Source organism: Ylistrum balloti, unplaced genomic scaffold, assembly GCF_031769215.1.
Source record: "Ylistrum balloti isolate Yb309-2 unplaced genomic scaffold, AGI_CSIRO_Ybal_v1 Utg369646, whole genome shotgun sequence".
Taxonomy (NCBI): Eukaryota; Metazoa; Mollusca; class Bivalvia; order Pectinida; family Pectinidae; genus Ylistrum; species Ylistrum balloti.
In genome coordinates, this window is record NW_026781904.1 from 1197035 (window position 1) to 1220729 (window position 23695).

A 23695-nucleotide genomic window follows, 5' to 3' on the forward strand; every position below is an offset into this window, starting at 1 on the left:
GCATGCTCCGATGAAATGATTTAAAGGTTGTTCAAATGAATGACCTTGACCCACATTGAGGTCATGGGTTCAAGTATCTTAAAATCGTCAAACAACATTTGTTCAAAAACTGAAAGGCTCAAGATCATGAAAATTGGCAAGTGGCATAGTGGAGTGAAAGTTTAAAATGACTTTTTCAACAAACAGATGACTGATCAGGGCTATAGACATTTTGTTGTTTTATTTACAACATGTAGTTTTACGATTGAATTGTTAGGCCATTTAAAAAAACAGCAAATTGAATGGTAACATGACAAATCAATCAGCAAATAATCCGCAGATATAACTTGAACATTCTTAAGTAGCATATTATCATGTATCATTAAAAATATGACACAACTTAGGGGAGATAACTCAAGGAATGTAAAGGGAGATAACACAATCCCTGACGAGGCACCCGTGACTCTCGTAGATACGAATTATTACTGAAGATGGCAGAATTATGATCAGGCCAAATATACTGACGGTAGAGTGTCGTGTATTTTTCCAAAATATACAAGGAAAACATTCAGCATATTTACATCATCGAATGCATATACAAGTAATGTGTGTCGGGGTTCATTCCAATTAACACCTATGAAAATTTCGACACAAAAACAACAAGACAGACTGATTACAAATCAGTTTGATAAAGTTTCATCAAATCACATGACCGAAATATAGCTTATTGTAACAAGTTCTAAATTCAAAAGTTTTACAATTTCGAGGCATTCTCACCAAATATACATCTCTGCCCCCTAGGTTTGGTCTGTATTATAGATCCCTGTTTGGATGAAGCAAATTCAGTTAAACAATACTAGATGAGTGATACAGACCTCTTGTTGATAAAGTCCTATAATTTCCCTTTAAAATATTAAGCACTTCTGTCAATACCCAGGAACTTACTATGCAAAAACAAAACATTGTCACAATCTTTATTCACATTACATCATATTTGAATACAACATTGTATCTCTACATTTATACACAATTTTCAAATCAATCAATTACACGTTAATTTGGAAAATTTCAATACCTATCATCACACACATATTTGAAAACAACATGTTATTTCTGATTAACTTTCTCATTTGTTCCAGGAAAAAAAAAACAGCTCTAAGCATGATAACTTAACTTTGTATGTAAGACCTCTCTAGTTAATTCAACTTCCGGATCAACTGTGGGAAAGAGTTCAATAATTAAACCAGACAAATACTACCCACTATGACTTAAATGGTTGAGAGATTATCTTAATATCAAGTCAGAGTATTTCAATGTTTATTCCAGGTTGTCTGATCCAATGGTGTTCAATATGGCACATCAGCAGTTTACAGACATTTTATAAAGCTTGACTTAGTGACTTTTGTCCAGATGGTCAATTTCTTCAACCATAGTTGTTCAGTTCATGTGATAAGAAAACAACACCAATTTACTTTTACTGTACTGTTATAATGAACAAAACAAGTATTCTAAATCATAGAATATCCTCAAAATTGTCGCTTCATAACTACCATTCTAATTATACTGTAAATTATAGTTCAATATCGGAATGCTTGATACAGACAATGGACAGGGACTGCTACATGTAATATGTATACAGGATTTTGCGTTAATTGGAGTAATTATGCTGACGACAATTAACAAATTCAAAGAAAACCTATACTTGTATGTGAATAACTTTACAATTATACAAGATATCTTTATATAATATCTAGAGTTTCCTGGAAAATATTTTTATCAGCAACGATCGTGTGTTAGGTGTACTTTCAGGTTTGGTTACAGACAGTACTGTTTATAAGTAAATATATGAAGTCATAGTCAACACAATCAAAATTTTATATTTATAACTGTAAAAATTTATACCTAATTAAATAAAACAGAAATTCATTCTTGTTTTCTATTATTTTTCTGACTTAACTCATGTTACGTTATACGAATCTGCAGAAGCCTCTACTTTTCAGTGCTACAGACAGAGCTGCAAATATTTATACAGGACATGAAAGGCTAATTCAAGGCTCATCAGGAAGCAAAATTACAATCAGCAGGTCTGTCCTTATTTTATGCAAAAACAATTAGTCAGACTCGTCTAATCTATTCATAATAAGTAAAAACAATAACTTTTTCAGTATTTTGCAGAGTAATACTGCATGTAACAAAAAAAATAATTTGGTAACTTTGATATTGAATTCACTTCAGAGGTTTTTAGCAATAAACGGAATCTGGCAAGAAACTCTTATTCCCTGAATGAAATGTTCTACAAACACACACACAAAATGTATTGCAAGATTCATCTTAAAATACAATCACCATCTCCACACACATCACACTGACATTACTCATAGTCTGCCCTCTATAAATGGATTGTTGATTGTTGCCTAATTCAGTAAAATTATTCCAAAGTTGACTAGTAATGCATCTTCCATATGAGAACTTCTATTATGATACTTCTCATTTTCTCAACCTTCCTGCAAAATTTCAGCTCTAAGACACCAGTGGGATTTGAGAAGTAAAAATGTGGTTTTTTTGAGATGGTGGCCATATTGGATTTTGTCTGCTTCCCTTTTTTAACATTCCCGCCAATTTTCAGCTCAATAGCATCTAATAATCTACCAGGAAAACAAATTGTGTTAAAAACATTTTAGGAACTTTCTTGAGATAATCTTAAACTAAATCAACACAAATGTCCCAGAAAGCAACCAAGGAACATGTAATGACTTTGTTAAAAGGTGTGTTGTACATTAATTTTTTTTCTGTGATTTTCCAAAATTCTTACCAGTGGTAGCAACAATGCAATAGCCTTACCCTATTGTGATTTTTGTTTTAATTCTTAAAGGTTTTTATTGTTTAATTATTATTAAAGGGCCATAACTCTGAAAAAATAAATAGACCCTTATCAGATCAGAACTGTAAATCATTATAACATCTCATCTACACCAAGCTACAGTTCTATATCTGCATCTGTTGACGTGTAAATAGAGGAAACAAAATTATGATGGACAGATGATCAAGGGTATGTTAAATGCTCCCGACCATGAAATGGCAGTATCATAAAACTCAAATTAATGTCATTTCATTTGAAACATAATTCTACAAAATCTGAAAATTCTACAATGACTGGTATTTTTTGGCAGTGTTATTTTGTTCATGCAATGATATAACTACAAATTCCAGCATTGTCTAGAAAACAACATCAATTACATGTGTTTCCTAGTAGTTATAACACAGCCTAATTAACATCTGTATCTCAATCACATACAAACAAAATACCAGTCTTTGGTCCAACAGTCACATCCTAGAACTAAATCTTCTAAGCCCTGACAAATGATTTTTTCTGTGAATTAAAACATCCTATATGTCCTCGGTGTTAACTTGTGGGATCTGTCTTCATGCTGGAAATGCCTGTGGAAGCATCTTTCTCCGAGGAATATGATTCACCGATCTCCCTCATTTCCGTAGCAGCACTCTCCTCTTGCCAGACAACTTTTTTCGCATGTTGTCTGACACTATTCATTACACATTCCTCCATCATGGCCTCCGTCAGTAAGCCGGTCTCAGAAGCATAAGCGTTGGCCTACAAACACAATCAAAGTATCAACACTGAAAACCTTGAAGAAATGTTTTCCCAAGAAACTAAGTATTATTCAACAAAGTCTATACCAAGTTCATTGCTAAAGAAATACGTCTTTTCATTGTGTTATAAAGAGAGGACCTCGCTCGGTTTCCAATAACAGATGAAACAAGACTTTAAAAATGATCATTTTATTGAGCTTCTGGTGAGGTAAAGTGAAAATGTATTTCTTTTTTTTATGACACCAAAAAGCATGGGAACCTTCAACAAATCAATAAATCAATGCAGTGAGATTGTATTACAGGTGTGAAACTTTCAGTCGATCACTGCAATGCATTGTATTACTGGTTCAGGTGAAACCTTCTGCCAATCACTGTTATGAGATTGTATTACAGGTTTGAAACTTTAAGCCAATCACTGCAGTGAGACTGTGTTACAGGTGTGAAACTTTAAGCCAAACACTGCAGTGAGACTGTGTTACAGGTGTGAAACTTTAAGCTAATCACTGCAGTGAGACTGTGTTACAGGTGTGAAACTTTAAGCCAAACACTGCAGTGAGATTGTGTTACAGGTGTGAAACTTTAAGCCAAACACTGCAGTGAGACTGTGTTACAGGTGTGAAACTTTAAGCCAATCACTGCAGTGAGATTTTATTACAGGTGTGAAACCTTCAGCCAATCACTGCAGTAAGTTTACATTACAGGTGTGAAACCTTCAGCCAATCACTGCAGTAAGTTTACATTACAGGTGTGGAACTTTAAGCCAAACACTGCAGTAAGTTTACATTACAGGTGTGAAACCTTCAGCCAATCACTGCAGTAAGTTTACATTACAGGTGTGAAACCTTCAGCCAATCACTGCAGTAAGTTTACATTACAGGTGTGAAACCTTCAGCCAATCACTGCAGTAAGTTTACATTACAGGTGTGTTTACAAAACCTTCAGCCAATCACTGCAGTAAGTTTACATTACAGGTGTGTCAGCCAATCACTGCAGTAAGTTTACATTACAGGTGTGGAATAAGCCAAACACTGCAGTAGTTTACATTACATGAAATATATATAAGTTTACATTACATGAAATATACTGCAGTAAGTTTACATTACAGGTGTGAAACCTTCAGCCAAACACTGCAGTAAGTTTGCATTACAGGTGTGGAAAAACAGAAGTAAAATATGTAATGGGTGTCATTCCACTAATACCATGATATTTATGTGATAAATAATTTCAATCATTGATGCATCTTCTAAATGACTAATGATTATAGAGGAATTGTCATTTGAATTCATACTATTTCTCACAGAATGATGCTAAAGATATAAGCAAACACTCATTTTGATTTATCACACCTCCATTCCATGCCAAAAATCATTTTGATTTATCAGACCTACCTGCCATGCTACTGCTAGTTTTGAAATTTCTCTCCCTGATAGACCCTCTGTCATTTTTGCTATCTCCAGACACTTCTCACCATAGTCAAACTCATCTAGTCTCAGTCTCCTGAAAAGAGTAAAACCAAACAAATAATAATATCTGATATTACACTTTCTTTTTCACTAATATATTTTCAAATGCAAAGCATGCTTTAATGTCATATGAACTTGTGGGGTTAAAATTTCATGTTTTTTTCAAAGAAGTTAATACTCAATCTATAAAAAACAAAAATTTCAACATCAAACTTTAACATTAATTCATGTTTACATTTAACATTACCATGGATACTGGTTACCCATGAAATCGATGGAAATGAAACCCAATTAAAATTTAATGCTTTGATAGTATACCAGTGTAGTATGCAGTGTAACATAATGACTTGTAATACTGGACCCATAACCCTAAGGATAGTTTAGCTAATTCTCATCATAGTAATTCTACCTGTATATATAACCCTACCACAATTTTAAACTTGCAGCAGTAAACAGTAATAATTCTGGAGTGAATTGATTTTTGGAAAACAGAGGGTATATTCATGATATACTGCTGCAAATTTTAAAATGCAATAGGGTTATCCATAAACAAACTCTTATAGGTTTCAACAAACAAAACCACAATAATTTTGTACCATTTTTTGTGCATAATTTCCGAAAATTGTTTTACCTTGCTCCAGATTCATGACACCAGAAACATTCAAAATAAGACAACCAACTGAGGTTTTGGTGAAGGATCTTCTACCTTTTCAATCAAATCACAGTTGTCTTGTTGAAAATTGGGCTTGTTATTACTTTCCACTTATAAAACATTTCAACTTTTACTATTGGATAAGATATCAGGATATATGATCACGACATGGAACCTACCCTCGTTTCTCTGTGGCTGGTACTAAACAGTAGAGGTCAAAATAACGTCGCACTAGACGTTCTCGTTCTCCGAGTGTTGGGGACTGAAATTCCACCATCTCATCCAGTCTGTCGTTTATGGCCCAATCAAATTGTTCAGGTTGATTACTTGCTAACACTAACATAAATCTGAAATAATACATACCACTTTTTAATTTAACATCAACGTAAAACACAGGAGGGTGATGAAAAGAATTCAGGCCATTCTTTTCTTCTACATCTATGTCATTCTCTTATTTTTGAGATAAAAACCTTTGAATTCAAATAATGATGTCCAACTTGGTAAAGACAAACTCTCTCATTTTTTTATCTAACTTGTTAGATTTGAAGAAGGTAAGGTAAAGATTTAGACCCAACATCAGCTAAACTTGCATGTAAACAATGAAACTAGAGAACGTCACGTTCCTATCAAAAACAAAATCTATTCAGGTAAAGAACTTTTGTCATACCAGAGAGTAAATATGAACCAAAGCTGTTGAGAGGTTCTCTAGATATCATATTGATTCTCAAGACATCATTAAGTGATTATTTGAACTATAGTGTTCACAGACGTGATTACCTGTACTATACAGTGTTACAGACAGATAAAGTGATTACCTGTACTATACAGTGTTACAGACAGATTAAGTGATTACCTGTAATATACAGTGTTACAGACAGATAAAGTGATTACCTGTACTATACAGTGTTACAGACAGATAAAGTGATTACCTGTACTATACAGTGTTACAGACAGATAAAGTGATTACCTGTACTATACAGTGTTACAGACAGATAAAGTGATTACCTGTACTATACAGTGTTACAGACAGATAAAGTGATTACCTGTACTATACAGTGTTACACAGATAAAGTGATTACCTGTACTCTACAGTGTTACAGACAGATAAAGTGATTACCTGTACTATACAGTGTTACAGACAGATAAAGTGATTACCTGTACAGACAGATAAAGTGATTACCTGTGTTACACAGATAAAGTGATTACCTGTACTATACAGTGTTACAGACAGATAAAGTGATTACCTGTACTATACAGTGTTACAGACAGATAAAGTGATTACCTGTACTATACAGTGTTACAGACAGATAAAGTGATTACCTGTACTATACAGTGTTACAGACAGATAAAGTGATTACCTGTACTATACAGTGTTACAGACAGATAAAGTGATTACCTGTACTATACAGTGTTACAGACAGATAAAGTGATTACCTGTACTATACAGTGTTACAGACAGATAAAGTGATTACCTGTACTATACAGTGTTACAGACAGATAAAGTGATTACCTGTACTATACAGTGTTACAGACAGATAAAGTGATTACCTGTACTATACAGTGTTACAGACAGATAAAGTGATTACCTGTACAGATAAAGTATTACTGTACTATACAGTGTTACAGATAAAGTGTTACCTGTAGACAGATAAAGTGATTACCTGTACTATACAGTGTTACAGACAGATAAAGTGATTACCTGTACTATACAGTGTTACAGACAGATAAAGTGATTACCTGTACTCTACAGTGTTACAGACAGATAAAGTGATTACCTGTACTAGACAGTGTTACACAGACAGATAAAGTGATTACCTGTACTAGACAGTGTTACTGTACTATACAGTGTAGATAAAGTGATTAGATAAAGTGATTACCTGTACTATACAGTGTTACAGACAGATAAAGTGATTACCTGTACTATACAGTGTTACAGACAGATAAAGTGATTGAGTTATTTTACTTACTTTGTTGATTGTTCCCCAGTTCTATATAGAAAAGCATTCAATGTTGCCCGTAGATCTTCACTTATATGTTCCTAAAACAACAAAAGTTTCAAAACATGTTACTATAAATAACAATTATTTTCTCTGTTTCCCAAGATAGCAAAGTAATTCAGTAAAGCTTTGGCCCGTTACTACATGTTTGTTTGAAATGATTCATAAACCACGCTTGAAATCTGTAGTAATTATACATTAACATTTGATAAATAGGTTATATTTGTTCTGCCTATGCAACACAAAGAACCAAGTAGAATGAGAACCTTACTTATATGGAAATCAAGAATAATCTGTGCAGTATTCCTACAGAACAGATGTAAGGGAGACAACTGGTGAAGCATGATTTGATCGGACAACCATCATCAGAAAGTTGGCTGATAATGTGACCACAGATATGTGCCAGTCTTTACTTTAATATAATCTGATGATACTTACTTTGCTTCGCTTTCTTAAAAATGCATCAGCTTCATCTACAAATAGCAGTAAGCTGAAAAAAAAACAGTAAGGACAGTGAGATTGTTTATTGTAACAAACTTCATTACAGAATATATATATATATATATGAATTATATACAAACAAGTACTGTATGAAAGGATGAGACAATTATTCAAAATCTTGACGAAAATTAAATTCATGAAAAAAGGACGAAATCTAACTATTGAGTCCCTTTTACGAGTCTTTTGTAAAATATATTGTGACGGAGTATCGTCCTATCACTATTTACCATGCAACATAACGGTGAAAATTTAGGCTCTGACATTAAAGACTATTCAACAGTATTTCATTTGTCTATCATCATGCATTCAATAAATTGTTAAAAACTTGTATTGTTTTGACCATGGCTATTAGATAGTAAATAGTTTCCCCCAGCAACAGTAACAGTATAATAGCACATACCCTCTTTTACTCGTGCTAGCCCAGTCAAATGTTTTGTGCATTGCTGTGACTCCGTCCTTTCCCATAGGCGCTACATCACCACCTGTCATAATGGCGTAGTCCATCCCAGAGTGTTTAGCAAGACTCTACAACAGTAAAAGGTTTTAATTCAAACAGTGATGTGAAACTATTGATGGGAGCAAGGTGACATATAGCAACAACAGCAAATCATGATAACTGATACAATGATAATGATTAATTTTATATGTATACCTAACTGAACATGCATAACAGAGATCAACTCTGCCTTCATTTCAACCCAGGGCTCTCGATCTGCCATCCCAATGCAAAATAGTATCTTTTTTCCCAATTTAGACTCCAAGTTTTCCCAATTCTAAGGAAAACACCATTATTTTTCCCAATTCTAAGGACCCCGGGCCCCAGTCCCAAAATGGGGTGTGAGAGCCCTGAAACCAAAAGTGAAAGCAGAAATTATCTTGTTTCAGATATAAAAGTTCTTACAATAATTACATATACATCGATCAGCATTGATTTAGGTAATAATTTATGTTGATTTTAATTGTTACATAATGCAATTATCCAAATGATTAATATTACATTGTTTTTCATCTCTGTTTTATTTAGTAATAGTTTTGGATATTAATCTAACCCAAATAGTCCGCTCGGTTATTATAATATACCAATTATTACAATATTCTAATCACAAAAATAAAAATATCATAAGTGGGTTTCACTGTATATCAGTATTTGATGATATTCCTGATATCTCTCAATTTCTAAAAAAATCAATGATAAATATATAAATGGATAAACATGCACACACTTTACATATAATAACAAAAAGTAGGCATATCCTAGACGGTATATTCTGAGCTGCCTATCTCTTAGATCACCTAATATGTAGTAATTCAGGGACCATCAGTATGAAACTTATATTGATACACAATGTATCCTCCACCGTCTATATCAAACCTTACCTGTCCTCCACCAGCTATACTCACACCTTACCTATCCTCCACCGTCTATATCAAACCTTACCTTGGCAAACATAGTTTTTCCAGTACCAGGAGGACCATGCATTAGAATATTTCTATAAAATCCTTGATTTTGCTTTGTGTGTTTGGTCGCTATTGCAATATCTCGCAAACGCTCTTCAAGCTCAGGCTGAAAAAGGAAAAAAAAAACATACATGTATAGTCACTTAAACACCACATTTATGCAGCAAAGCAGAGTTTACTAATACTTGGAAGGCTAAATATATGTTTTTGTCATCTAAATTTTCAGTTATAAGTTTTCAATCAAGCAAGAGACAGCAGTTTATAATCAATTTGATACCTGTAACCTGATGTGTTTGAAGTATTGTGTGATACCTATAATTTGATGTGTTTGAAGTATTGTGTGATACCTGTAATTTGATGTGCTTGAAGTATTGTGTGATACCTATAATTTGATGTGTTTGAAGTATTGTGTGATACCTATAGTGTTTGAAGTATTGTGTGATATCTGTAATTTGATGTGCTTGAAGTATTGTGTGATACCTGTAACCTGATGTGTTTGAAGTATTGTGTGATACCTGTAATTTGATGTGCTTGAAGTATTGTGTGATACCTATAATTTGATGTTTTTGAAGTATTGTGTGATACCTGTAATTTGATGTGCTTGAAGTATTGTGTGATACCTATAATTTGATGTGTTTGAAGTATTGTGTGATACCTGTAATTTGATGTGCTTGAAGTATTGTGTGATACCTATAATTTGATGTGTTTGAAGTATTGTGTGATACTGTAATCTGATGTGTTTGAAGTATTGTGTGATACTGTAAACTAATGTGTTTGAAGTATTGTGTGATACCTGTAATTTGATGTGTTTGAAGTATTGTGTGATACCTGTAATTTGATGTGTTTGAAGTGTTGTCTGATATCTGTAACTTGATGTTTGAAGTATTGTGTGATACCTGTAGTTTGATGTGTTTGAAGCATTGTGTGATACCTGTAATTTGATGTGTTTGAAGTATTGTGTGATACCTGTAATTTGATGTGTGAAGTATTGTGAGATACCTGTAATTTGATGTGTGAAGTATTGTGAGATACCTGAAATTTGATGTGTTTGAAGTATTGTGTGATACCTGTAATTTGATGTGTTTGAAGTATTGTGTGATACCTGTAATTTGATGTGTTTGAAGTGTAATTGGATGCATTTTGTCCAACAAGGAATTTATAGCTCACCTTTAGGATAATTCCTTTTAGAGCATCGTCAGGCTTTGTATATAACCGTCGCGCAGTCTGTAATGAAAAAAAACAAGTTGTCATAAACAATTTTCATGAAAGAAATTCATTTCTCAATTTACACCCACAGTGTAGATTTACATATCAAATTTTTGATACATAGTTCTTTTTTCTCAAACAACTTATCTTCAAAATGTTCTGTGGAATTCAATTTGATGAGAAAATTTTCATTTTGACATAGGGTGTCTACAAACGAAAGCTTCAAAATATATGAAAAGTATGTATTAATTGTTTCTTTTGCTTTTTTTGCATAAACAATATTTTGGGAAGACAACAAATAAGAAAAAAGGAAAAACCTTTTCAGTAATGTTTTAAAATTAGAGATGTCTTTAAAGCATTGAAAGAAGAAACCAGCTTTCTGAATCTCATCACTTCCCCAACTGTGATACAAGATCACAAAATATCTATACTCAGGTCACCCGAGCATATAATCAATGTTATCTATACCTTTATTGGGTGTTGAAAGGCTTCTGTGAATGTTAATCGAGATGTTTCTCGAACCAGAGATGGCTTGCCAAGTCTGGCCTCAACAAATCGGGCTGCCACACCTATCCCATGCTTAGCAGAGTACACTCCTGCCGCCAATAATGTCAAACCAGCAGCCTAAATCAAAATCCTTCATTTGTATAATGTTTACAGACAAGAAAACAACTTAAAACCGATGAATACTCCCCATAAACAACTTAATTAGGCATGAATTTTATCAAACGGCAATAATTCTTAAAGAAGTTGAAGGCCCTGAATTTGGTCATTTTTCGTAAGGTAATACATTTGATATATATAAATACATATGATTTTTTTTTTTTTAAATCAGGAGAAAAATGCTTTACAGTGATGTCACTTTGATTAGTAAATTTATTAATAAAACTTGTTTTGAATATTTTCTTAAAATAAAATTGCATCATAGGTACATTCATTACCATAACTGTAACTTTGCCCAAATGATGGTAGACCCTAGACACTGATGTAATACCAGGTACTTACTGTAACTTTGTCCTGGTGATGGTAGACCCTAGATACTGATGTAATACCAGGTACTTACTGCAGCTGTAACTTTGTCCTGGTGATGGTAGACCCTAGATACTGCTGTAACTTTGTCCTGGTGATGGTAGACCCTAGATACTGATGTAATACCAGGTACTTACTGTAGCTGTAACTTTGTCCTGGTGATGGTAGACCCTAGATACTGATGTAATACCAGGTACTTACTGTAACTTTGTCCTGGTGATGGTAGACCCTAGATACTGATGTAATACCAGGTACTTACTGTAGCTGTAACTTTGTCCTGGTGATGGTAGACCCTAGATACTAATGTAATACCAGGTACTTACTGTAACGTTGTCCTGGTGATGGTAGATCCTAGATACTGATGTAATACCAGGTACTTACTGTAACGTTGTCCTGGTGATGGTAGACCCTAGATACTGATGTTATACCAGGTACTTACTGTAGCTGTAACTTTGTCCTGGTGATGGTAGACCCTAGATACTGATGTTATACCAGGTACTTACTGTAGCTGTAACTTTGTCCTGGTGATGGTAGACCCTAGATACTGATGTTATACCAGGTACTTACTGTAGCTGTAACATTGTCCTGGTGATGGTAGACCCTAGATACTGATGTTATACCAGGTACTTACTGTAGCTGTAACGTTGTCCTGGTGATGGTAGACCCTAGATACTGATGTAATACCAGGTACTTACTGTAACGTTGTCCTGGTGATGGTAGACCCTAGATACTGATGTTATACCAGGTACTTACTGTAGCTGTAACTTTGTCCTGGTGATGGTAGACCCTAGATACTGATGTTATACCAGGTACTTACTGTAGCTGTAACTTTGTCCTGGTGATGGTAGACCCTAGATACTGATGTTATACCAGGTACTTACTGTAGCTGTAACTTTGTCCTGGTGATGGTAGACCGTAGATACTGATGTTATACCAGGTACTTACTGTAGCTGTAACGTTGTCCTGGTGATGGTAGACCCTAGATACTGATGTAATACCAGGTACTTACTGTAACTTTGTCCTGGTGATGGTAGACCCTAGATACTGATGTAATACCAGGTACTTACTGTAGCTGTAACTTTGTCCCAGTCTGAGATGAAAGCCTGAAGGCCAGTCCCTAACACAGAGCCTGCAGTCCTACAAATAATATTTCAGTGAAAAAACATTTTTTCTCAAATATGCAAAACATCAATAAGAATCCTCCATTGTATCCATAGAAACATCTTTAAAAACATCCAAGGTGTAAAATAAGAAGCTATAACTTATTCAAATAAAAACGATGACAAGAGGGCCATGGCCCTTAACGGTCATCTGACAATCGGTGGATAGGCAGACCACAGAATGTGATGATGGTTGTCTGACAAATCTGATTAATTCAAATCTTGAACATTCTATGAAAGGATCCAGAAACTCCTAAATGATAGGTTTTGTTCAAGGAAAACAGCTGCTTTATTATGTTATAAAATTGCTATTGTGCCTACCATGTTGAAGTTTTGACTAAGCTGGAAAATAACAACGTATCATTTTTTTCCCCCTTAAAATATTAAACTCCAAACATTTTTCTCAATGGTGTGAATGAAACTAAAAGCAGCTCAGGCTATTAGTTCAAGATGAGTTAAGTTCGATTTTGGATGAAACCTCAACATAAGATTAAGTCAGGACAATATTATGTTCACATCATGCACACTTTGTAGCATTAACACTCTTTAATAAAGTTTCAGACGAAATTTGGGTGAAATCATTAAGGAGTAGTATTTTGAAGCAAAATATTGACCTAACTTCCGCTCTTGGGGCCCTGCCCCTATGTCCCTATATCAAATCAACTTTTTAAATTTAGGAAATGATTCTCCACCCCCCATGTTGTTTCAGACCAAATTTGGGTGAAAACATTAAGGAAGGAGTAGTGTTTTGAAGCACCCCTAATGATGTTTCAGACCAAATCTGGTTGAAATCCACTCAGTGATTAAGCGGGACCAGTGCTTTGAAGTTTACTGACAGTAGATGACATACGGCAGACAGTGCACATTACGCCTGACAACACACAATGGCAATGCTACAGAGTTATGGCCCTTTATACAGAAATGTGTGTCAAGACCAGGTAACCAGCAAAAGATTTGCCCTGATTGAATTTTACAGAAATCCACACATACAGAGTGATGGCCAAACCCCCTGAGATTGTTGTGTAGTGTATATTGTAACCATGGACGAGCTCAACAATGCAAGGGTGGTGTGGAATGAAACAGTCCACAATACAACATATACAACAATTATTCTACAAAATATACACATATTTTTGGTATTTTGCTATTATATACAAAATGGGTGTATCTGTAGCCCACACACTTATTTTAAAATTTATACTAATTATAATTATTTACACTAATAATGATAACAGTCATTCCGGTGAACAAACATTGCCTTAATACCATGTTTTACTGAAAAGTCTGGTCTTAACTGTAGTTCAACATCGCCAGTCAGACCTCAAGATTATCTTACTTCCACTATTCCGACAAAGGGAAAACAAAAATCACACAAAAACCCTTTCTTTTGAAGCAATTCATATGAATCAGGAAACACAAAGTTGGGTATGCTCAAGGTTTCCTTAGTAATATGTTAGACAACATAATTCATTCGAATCTGATGCCTCAATGCTTCAAGATCTGTCAGTTGGGAGGGTCAATTGGACAATGACTTACTTAATGGACTCGAGCACAGTCTGCCGATGTTCCTGGCCTTTGATGCGTAACTGTTCTTTGATAAGGTCCTGGTTTTCTCTGTCAGCTTTAGCCTTTCCTTTGATTTCAGCCTGAATACGTGCCATATCATTTTTATGTTGCAGTTCATATTCATAATCCAGAGTTTCTGAAATAAAATGATTGATTAAATACATATATTCACTATATTAAAACTTTCACCTTTCCAATGTATTGCATGAGAGGGTTGCAAAAAGAAAACACAATGGAAATTTTCTACAGTATAAATTGACAAAAAGAGATTTTATAAGCCAAATACTGAATAAATTTGCAATGAACAACTGTGTATCAAAATTTGAAATGTCCGTAACGATTTACAGTAAAATTCCCATTTATACACCATCCTTTGACGCATAATCCCATTTATACACAATCCTTTGACACTTAACATGCAAACATCTGAAAAATTCAGTAAAATTTGTTTACATGATATCAAAGCTGATTAGTCTTAACTTGCTAACTATTTATCACAGTGCTCATCCATAATTAGTGGATATGGGTTATAAAAAAGGAAGAATTCTCAATGGAGACATTTAACAATACATTTAAATCTTATTACAAATATTTACTTAACCAATACTGTAATTAATCATCAGTTCTCTAAGGTCAACCAAACATTATGATCAAATCACTTCCCAACAATTCAAACCAAATATTTTATCCCTGTGACCTTCAAAGAGGGTCAAGGTCATTCATTTTCACAAACTTGGTAGCCCTTCATTCGAACATGTTCCAGCCCCAATATCAGCATTCTGGGCCTTTTGGTTAATAAGAAGAAGTTGAAAATGTCAGTTGTCTATGATGGAAGATGCACAATGCCGAACAAAGGCAATCAAAATAGCTCACTTGAGACTTCATCTCAGGTGACTGAAAAATTCTACCTGTTATAAAAAATCCTCTTACTTTTTTTCAATTGTTCTTGTTTGGCTATGGAGGCCTCATTCCTTGCTCGCATATCTTCTTCCTGTTTTCCCTGTAAAATTAATTACACTTATTCTTAAACTGTTGGATGAATAAAATCTTATCCCTGAAAAGTTGGAGGTTTATTCTGTTTGTAAGACCAGAAAATTTCTGTACATGAATGCTCTTGGTCAAAAGTACATCAATGTCAACGTTCTAATGAGGTAATCAAATATGACCCCTTTCCAGATACATTATACAGAAGTCTTTGAGCCTAGAACCCTGCTTTTGTTCTTATTGCACCAGTTTCATGGACTTTATATTTGCATGAGATTCTGTAAACATGTTAGAATTTTCTTTCCTGTTTTTGTACATCATTAATATTTTGTGTAAATTAAGACACCTACTGCTGTTGCTAAGATGCTTAAGACTTGTTAAGACATTAATAACTGTTAAGACATTTGTGAATGCTATTTAGACATTTATGACTGTTCATTAGACTAAGACTTTTGTCAAGACTATAACTGTTGTAAAGGCTAGGACTGTTGTTATGACATTTATGACTTGTTAAGACTAAGACTGTTCTTAAGACACTTATGACTATTAAGAGACTTATGACTGATAAGACACTTAAGACTATTGTTAAGACACTTATGACTCTTAAGACACTTATGACTTGTTAGAACACTGATTGTTGTTGATTTCGGTATAGTTAATTCCTACTGATTAAACTAAATGGAAATTTTCCATTCACAAACCTTTTGTGCCAGCTGATCTGTGTATCGCTGTCGTGCTAATCTGTCTTCATAATCTGCTTTATTTTTATGATGTTTTGCTTGCTCGCCATATGTCTTTCTCTTCTCTTCTTCTGATGTACGAACATACTCAATTCTCAATTGTTCTTTTATAGTTTCTGATTCCTGAATTTAAAAAGTGGAAAACAAAGTTGTTATGCAATTCTTTAAACGAGAGACCCATACGGCTGGTATTTCTCACCTGACATTCCCTGGTTGAAATTGCTTCATCAAAACTAAAGGAAAGGGAATTCTAAATATCCAAGCATATAACACACAACATATCTATTTGCCCATTAGGCCCCAACCCTCTGTCCTTATGAAGTCAGCCAAACCATTCATGCTTTAGACTAAATGGAGACAGAATCCAATCATTCCAATAGGGAGAGTAAAACTTTGCTCTATTTCTCCTATTTTGCCCTGCTCTTCCAGTCAAAAGGGCACAGACCAAACGTTTATACAAAACTGATTCCCCTTCACCAAGGAATTTTGTACAAAATCTAATCACTGCTACAGGTTGGGTAGTACCTGGATATTTTAAGAATTTGTTCTCATTCCCATATTTGGCTCCACTAAATCATCCTAATGGGTAGAGACCCACTATTTATACAAAACTGATTTCCCTTCACCCAAGAATGCTTCAAGCCAAATCTGAGCACAATCCAATCATTACTACTGGAGAAGCAAGATTTTAAAGAACTTGTAAAATTTCCCATCTCGGGTCCCACCACTCCTCCCTCAAGGGGGCGGAGATCAACCACTTACACCAAATTTTTTATCCTTCCCCAAAGGATTCTTCTGACCAAATTTAGTCAAAGTCCACATGGTGGTTCATGACTAGCAGCGATATGAAAAAAAACAAAAAGTAGAAAAAGATCGACGACAGATTGACGAATGATGCAGTAAGCCATAAGCTCACTCAGCCATTCTGGTCAGGTGAGCTAACATGGAATCAAACAAATTCTGTATTCAAATGTACAATTTAAATAACTTAATCATAACACATTCAAATAGGCTCTTGGTGCAGTCAGTACCTTCATTTTACTCTTTTGTTCCAACTGTTTGGTCTCTTCTTGCATCCTGGACAATTGTAACGCTTCACTAGCATGTGCTGTTAAAAAATAGCAGAAAGAAACCAGTTTAACCCATTGTTTTTCACTTATAAACAAATATCTACCATATACCAAGCTTAAAATAAATTTGCATACATCTGAACTTAACTGAATGAGCCATACAGGGTTTTCCATAAGAGCCAGTCGCCTGCCAATTTGACCGGCTACTTTGATCTTTTGGTCGCCTACACCAATCCAGTTCCGTAATAATGTTCCGTACACGACTACACGTACACGGCAGGCCAGCCTCCTACTTTCACTACACAGCCTACTACTAACAAAATTATGGAAAACTCTGCCATAACTACTTCCTAAATCTAATAACGCAGAAAAGTTATGCAAACAATTTGCCATTGCCTTGGTGTTATATGAATGGCTATTGCATGTGTAAAAATGACGCAAGATTTATATATATTTTTGAGTCAATAATCACTTACACCCAATAATGGATTACAATGAATAATGCTGTCAAATTCAATTGCAAATTTTCAAAAAGATCGGCAGGTACAGTACATAAACAATTCCTGATTCTTTACTTTCATCCAGACCCATAAAAGTAAAGGTAAAAGCTGAACCTTGAGTGTGGTTATTTAATATAATAATTTGAAATATTTGTCAGTTAAGTACAACCTAAATTTTCTAAACATAACCTAATTGAATGCCAAATATTATTCTAGTGGTTTCGTTTCCTTGATAAAAGTCAGATTCAGGTCATTTTGTTGGTAATCACTAGCAAAAAATCCAACACTGAATAGGCTTATGACAGCAAGTCTAATTTTCCTCCGTTTTGGTTCTGTATTGTAACTTCAATTCAGTAAACCAGATATCGGTAGAGTAGTATTGCATAGTTTTAGATAATATTAGTTTAGTATTGAGTTAGTATTGGGTTAGCATTGTGTACTATTGAGCTAGTATTGGACAGCATTGAGTTAGTATTGGACAGTATTGAGTCAGTATTTAGTACTGAGTTAGAATTATACAGTATTGAGTTAGCATTGTGTACTATTGAGTTAGTATTGGACAGTATTGGGTTAGTATTGGACAGTATTGAGCTAGTATTGGGCAGTATCGAGTTAGTATTGCGTTAGCATTGAGTACTATTGAGCTAGTATTGGACAGTATTGAGTTAGTATTGGACAGTTTTGAGTCAGTATTTAGTACTGAGTTAGAATTATAGAGTATTGAGTTAGCATTGGGGAGTATTGGGTATGTAGACGTGCCGCTACTCACGTAAGTAAGTATATACGAAAAAATTGCATCAGAAAACTTACGTAAGGAAACTTGGTCCTATGCAAACGACACATTTTGTCCGTCAATTACAGTATCAAGCAGGCACTGTAGAGTTTATTGATTATAAACTGAAATTTCATTTGTTTACACATTGCATTGTTTTCTCACCCGATTTCTCTAGGTCCTTTGCAGCTTGCGCTGCTCTTTCGAGGGCAGTCGAATCGAATGAATATTTCTCCATTTTTCCTCCTTTTCGCCCCGATGATTGTGTGTCATTAGATCCTGGATTTTCTGGTGGCATGCCACCCATCCCTTGATTAGGAGGGGGCAAACCACCTGGCCCAGGTGGAGCCGGTTTTCCAGTTCCAAACAACCACGACATTTCTGTTTGCAACCTTGATGTCAAACACACGTGTGGTTTTTACCCGGTTCTGCGTACAATCATTTCCGGTATGGTTATACTAATTTCAGCCCGGTACCTATCGGCACAGTCCGGTATATGTATGATAAGTGAAGGAATAACGACAGTACGGATAAGTGATTTGCCAAATCTCCGAGACAATCTGCCGCTTTATCAAGACACAAGTATCATATCAATTCAATAACGTACATAGAACATGATACAACGTGATAAACTAAAAGCGAGGGCAGTGTACATTTAGGTGTCTCGATAATCTCTTCGGCCAATGGACGCCAAAGTCCCTTATTCAAATATCGAAAACGTTTTATGTAGATCTCGGTAAAACCACACCAATGCCAATTTTCGTGGAAATCAGACGATGTCTAAATTTAAGCAAATTAGAAATCTCTAATTGACGGTCACCTTGTACAATCAGTAAACGAAAGTCACAATTGTGTTTCTGGTGTAAAATAACGCATAGTAACCTGTTTTATGGAAATCGGGCGATATGGAAATTTTGGCTAATCAAGACACGGTTGACCGGTCATCTGACCGATCGAAGAAAGAAAACGCTCCAGCATTCCGCCTCTCAACACGAACACTCATGTCAAGTTTCGTTCGGTTCCATCCAACAGGTTTAGAGAAACGTGTCGCGATTAGAAACATCGCCGGCGGAGGAAAGTGGAAGAAAAAAATAATGATAATAATCATAAATGATCAAAAACAATCAAATGTAAATCCTTTAAAAGCAGCTTTAAGCTAAGGCGAAATGGTCAAGTTATTCTAAGGCAAGTTCGTGATATTAAACGTTCCTCGTGAAAATCATTCTCCTCGAATCACACAGATCTACCTTGTCAAAGTGTTTTTTTCGAAACTTTAACGAAATCTTCCATGTATTTTTCTGAAAACTCACCCCCGGAATTGCAAATGACGGGATGCGAGCATATTGCTTCAATATCGGTGATTTCAAACGGTACATATGCAGCTACTGAGGACATATCGCCTCGCGCATTCGCGGATTTCTCGCTCCAGGTGAGCGATTTTTTACTATAGATTATATAATGGCATTTCAGAAAAATATCAACATTTATTGATATATTTTTTTTGATAAAAAATTCAAAATGTATGCCCCTGACCAGTAAATTAAACATTTCTTCGTTACAAAAAATATTTTTAAATATTTTGAAACTCACACATGAATCTGCTTCATAGTTTTACCAAATTTTGAACAAAGCGATTATTTTGACAACTTCAACGAGAAATGAAAGCAATATTTTGTATAAATCTCCAAATGTATGTCTCTGGCTATCAAGTATAGTAACTTTCCAATACATTGATATAGCTTTGACAAACTTCAATAAAAAAATAGTTGTATCATTTTTAGGTGAAAATGGCACATAATTTCAGTTCACAGTCCCAACGCTGTACAGGTAAACACGGCATCAATGTGCGTATATCGATGAGTCATTAAGATGGACTGCCGTATATATATATATATATATATATATATATATATATATATATATATATATATATATAGTAAATAATCATACCGTTTTCTATTCAAAGTACATTTGATATATTCGAAATAAAGGATTCCATATGTAATTATTAATGATTAGATAGAAACGACATTTCCACATAGCGGTAAAGCTATAACCAAAACATAGGACTCAGTATGTGAATGAAAACAATCACTGGAGTTTAATTTAATGTTGTTTTTTTTCATTTGTTTATCTATTGGCTACAAGTGCTTTTCTTTTTATATTATAATGATTTTAGAAATATATTAAGGTGTAGTGCTAAATCATCCAACATAATAATTTTATCTATTTATATATGTTTTAGTGTTGAATGAAGTCAATATTTTTCATCAAATAAAATCTATGTATTCAGTTTAATATCTCAACCATGTGGAGATAGGTTGTGAGAAACACGGGTAAATATAGGTAATCATCCAGGTAAGAAAAAACTTATGTGAAATAGTATATTGCCTTGTTTTTCAATCATTTCTCCATTGATATCCATATTTCTATATGTCTCTGGTGTCAATAACTATCGGACGAAGTGATCCCTAGGTAATGGCCGTATTGAAAATTGTTTTACTGTGCATGGTTATACAGAACATCTTTTCAGTCGAAATTTATTCCATATCCAACTTTAATAAAGATACAGTCAAGTGCACACACCTTTGTATACCTATATAGATATGTAAGGAGATATTGAGTAACTCAAGTAAGTGTTTCTATATTGACAAATACATTATATACCATGGCTATTTATATCCCCTCCCATGAACACAGAGTAATAATTTTCTTACAATATTGTCATCGTCTGTGCACAAGTCATATTTCAGACGTTTGTCTACGCCATCCTGAAATGGCCCATATACCACTTGGCTCATCATCACTAAGTTTATCCGTGTTAAGGATATATGTACTTATTGCTATACACTCCAGGGCAGTCAACTTTCTCACCTCATTTTTATGATAATCATGGAGGTGGTTATTTTTGTTTGTGATTTTGAACATGGATATTTATGCTATCACGGATTTAAATACAAAATGTATCCATTCTGTACCGTACAGTTACAGACTAACAGATGTGTAACATATATTTTAGCTACAACAGATACCTATATAAGCATGACTGGACGGATCTCCGAGTTAAAGTCTGATAAAATCACTCATCCATGACTGACCCCATTCTACCCGTGCATTCACTTGTCTACTACTCCACTAGCGCTAAGGGGACGTAACCCAAGGTATTCCGTAGAAATAAATACAGATGCAAATGAACCAAATATCTTGAAAATCTCACCATATTTCAACCTTTTCGTGAAAATATTGCTACGTAATCTGTTATTTTAAACATGAATAACTCACGACAAGTTGATGTGAATTTGAAGTGAAACTATGTACCATGTTTGCAAATAAATGTATACCGACACCAGAGACATGTGATATATACGTCTCTGCCCACACCGACGACTTTATAGACCCATATAAGAAATATACAAATGGTTGCATGGTGAGAGTGTCCTAGGCTCGGTTATAACCGGAATACGGACGTTAAACAGCAAACTAGAAAGAAAGAAATTGGATGAAGGGCGTGTTCCCTGCTCCAAAAGAAAGCTTTCAGACGTCACTCTATCCTTATAAGAAAGTTAAATACAGCAGAGCCAAATAATGAATCACCTGAACCTGACAACAGTTTCACACTTATTCCTCTCGCCAGTAATATTAAGGGGCTAAAATTGGACACCCGAGATGCGACTAAGGCAAATCCAAAGTGATCAGAAGACACTGGACGATCCCTTGTGTTAAACTTACAGTGGAAATTCTTTAAGATAAATAATAACTCTAAGAGACAAACAGGGTTCAATTTTCTTTTTTGAAAGAAAAATGACATTTTAAAATGATAAACTATTTAAAGACAAATAACATTATTTTTGCGTTTTGGTGGTTTGAACTGAAAGATTCATAGAAGGAAAGGAATAAAAGGAAAGCATATATTAATACATAAAGTTTAGTATTAAAGGTGTAGGGGTGTATTATGCCTATCCCGACCTGTACTTTGTATTAGGTCTATCCAAATTTGTAGGTGTGTTCTGTCTATGCCGACCTGAATATGTGTAATCTAGATGTATTATTCTCAACATGTGAGCGTGTATTCTAGATGTATTATTCCCGACCTGTAAGCGTGTGTTCTGTCTATCCCGACCTGTATGTGTGTATTCTGTCTATGCCGACCTGTAGATGTATGTTATGTCTATACCAATCTGAAGGTGTGTATTCTGTCTATCCCGACCTGAAGGTGAGTATCCTGTCTATCCCGACCTGTAATCGTGTATTCTGTCTATCCCGACCTGTATGCGTGTATTCTGTCTACGTTTTCTGTCTATCCCGACCTGTAGGTATGTATTCTGTCTATCCCGACCTGTAAGTGTGTATTCTGTCTATCCCGACCTGTAGGGGTGTATTCTGTCCATCCCGACCTGTACTTTGTATTAGGTCTATCCAAATTTGTAGGTGTGTTCTGTCTATGCCGACCTGAATATGTGTAATCTAGATGTATTATTCTCAACATGTGAGCGTGTATTCTAGATGTATTATTACCTGTAAATTCCCGACCTGTATGTGTGTATTCTGTCTATACCGACCTGTAGGTGTGTATTCTGTCTATCCCGACCTGTATGTGTGTATTCTGTCTATGCCGACCTGTAGATGTATATTATGTCTATACCAATCTGAAGGTGTGTATTCTGTCTATCCCGACCTGTAGGTGAGTATCCTGTCTATCCCGACCTGTAATCGTGTATTCTGTCTATCCCGACCTGTAGGCGTGTATTCTGTCCATCCCGACCAGCAGGTGTGTATTCTGTCTATACCGGCCTGTAGGTGTGTATTCTGTCTATACCGACCTGTAGGTGTATATTCTGTCTACATTTTCTGTCTATCCCGACCTGTAGGTATGTATTCTGTCTATCCCGATCTGTAAGTGTGTATTCTGTCTATCCCGACCTGTAGGGGTGTATTCTGTCTATCCCGACCTGTACTTTGTATTAGGTCTATCCAAATTTGTAGGTGTATTCTGTCTATCCCGACCTGAA

General features: G+C 34.9%; 1 protein-coding gene across 1 annotated transcript; it reads right to left on the reverse strand.

Moving 5' to 3' along the window:
- Window positions 1–941: 941 nt before the first annotated feature.
- Window positions 942–19036, reverse strand: LOC132555469 (ATPase family AAA domain-containing protein 3-B-like). The gene is made up of 15 exons (XM_060219820.1): window positions 18852–19036; window positions 17376–17452; window positions 16306–16467; window positions 15551–15620; window positions 14591–14756; window positions 12962–13031; window positions 11334–11489; window positions 10827–10883; window positions 9640–9765; window positions 8602–8726; window positions 8139–8190; window positions 7671–7741; window positions 5883–6050; window positions 4977–5085; window positions 942–3589 (listed from the first exon to the last, which is right to left on the reverse strand). The coding sequence occupies exons 1-15, from the start codon at window positions 18991–18993 to the stop codon at window positions 3383–3385; spliced, it is 1758 nt and encodes a 585-aa protein (XP_060075803.1). The 5' UTR covers window positions 18994–19036; the 3' UTR covers window positions 942–3382.
- Window positions 19037–23695: the final 4659 nt, after the last annotated feature.

Coding starts and splice junctions, on each gene's coding strand:
- LOC132555469 (XM_060219820.1), bottom strand. CDS start 18,993: ATGGGTGGCATGCCACCAGAAAATCCAGGATCTAATGACACACAATCA. Junction 9,766..10,826: donor TAAAAGGAATTATCCTAAAG/GTGAGCTATAAA, acceptor TTCCTTTTTCAG/CCTGAGCTTGAAGAGCGTTT. Junction 3,590..4,976: donor AACTAGCAGTAGCATGGCAG/GTAGGTCTGATA, acceptor TTGTGTTTGTAG/GCCAACGCTTATGCTTCTGA.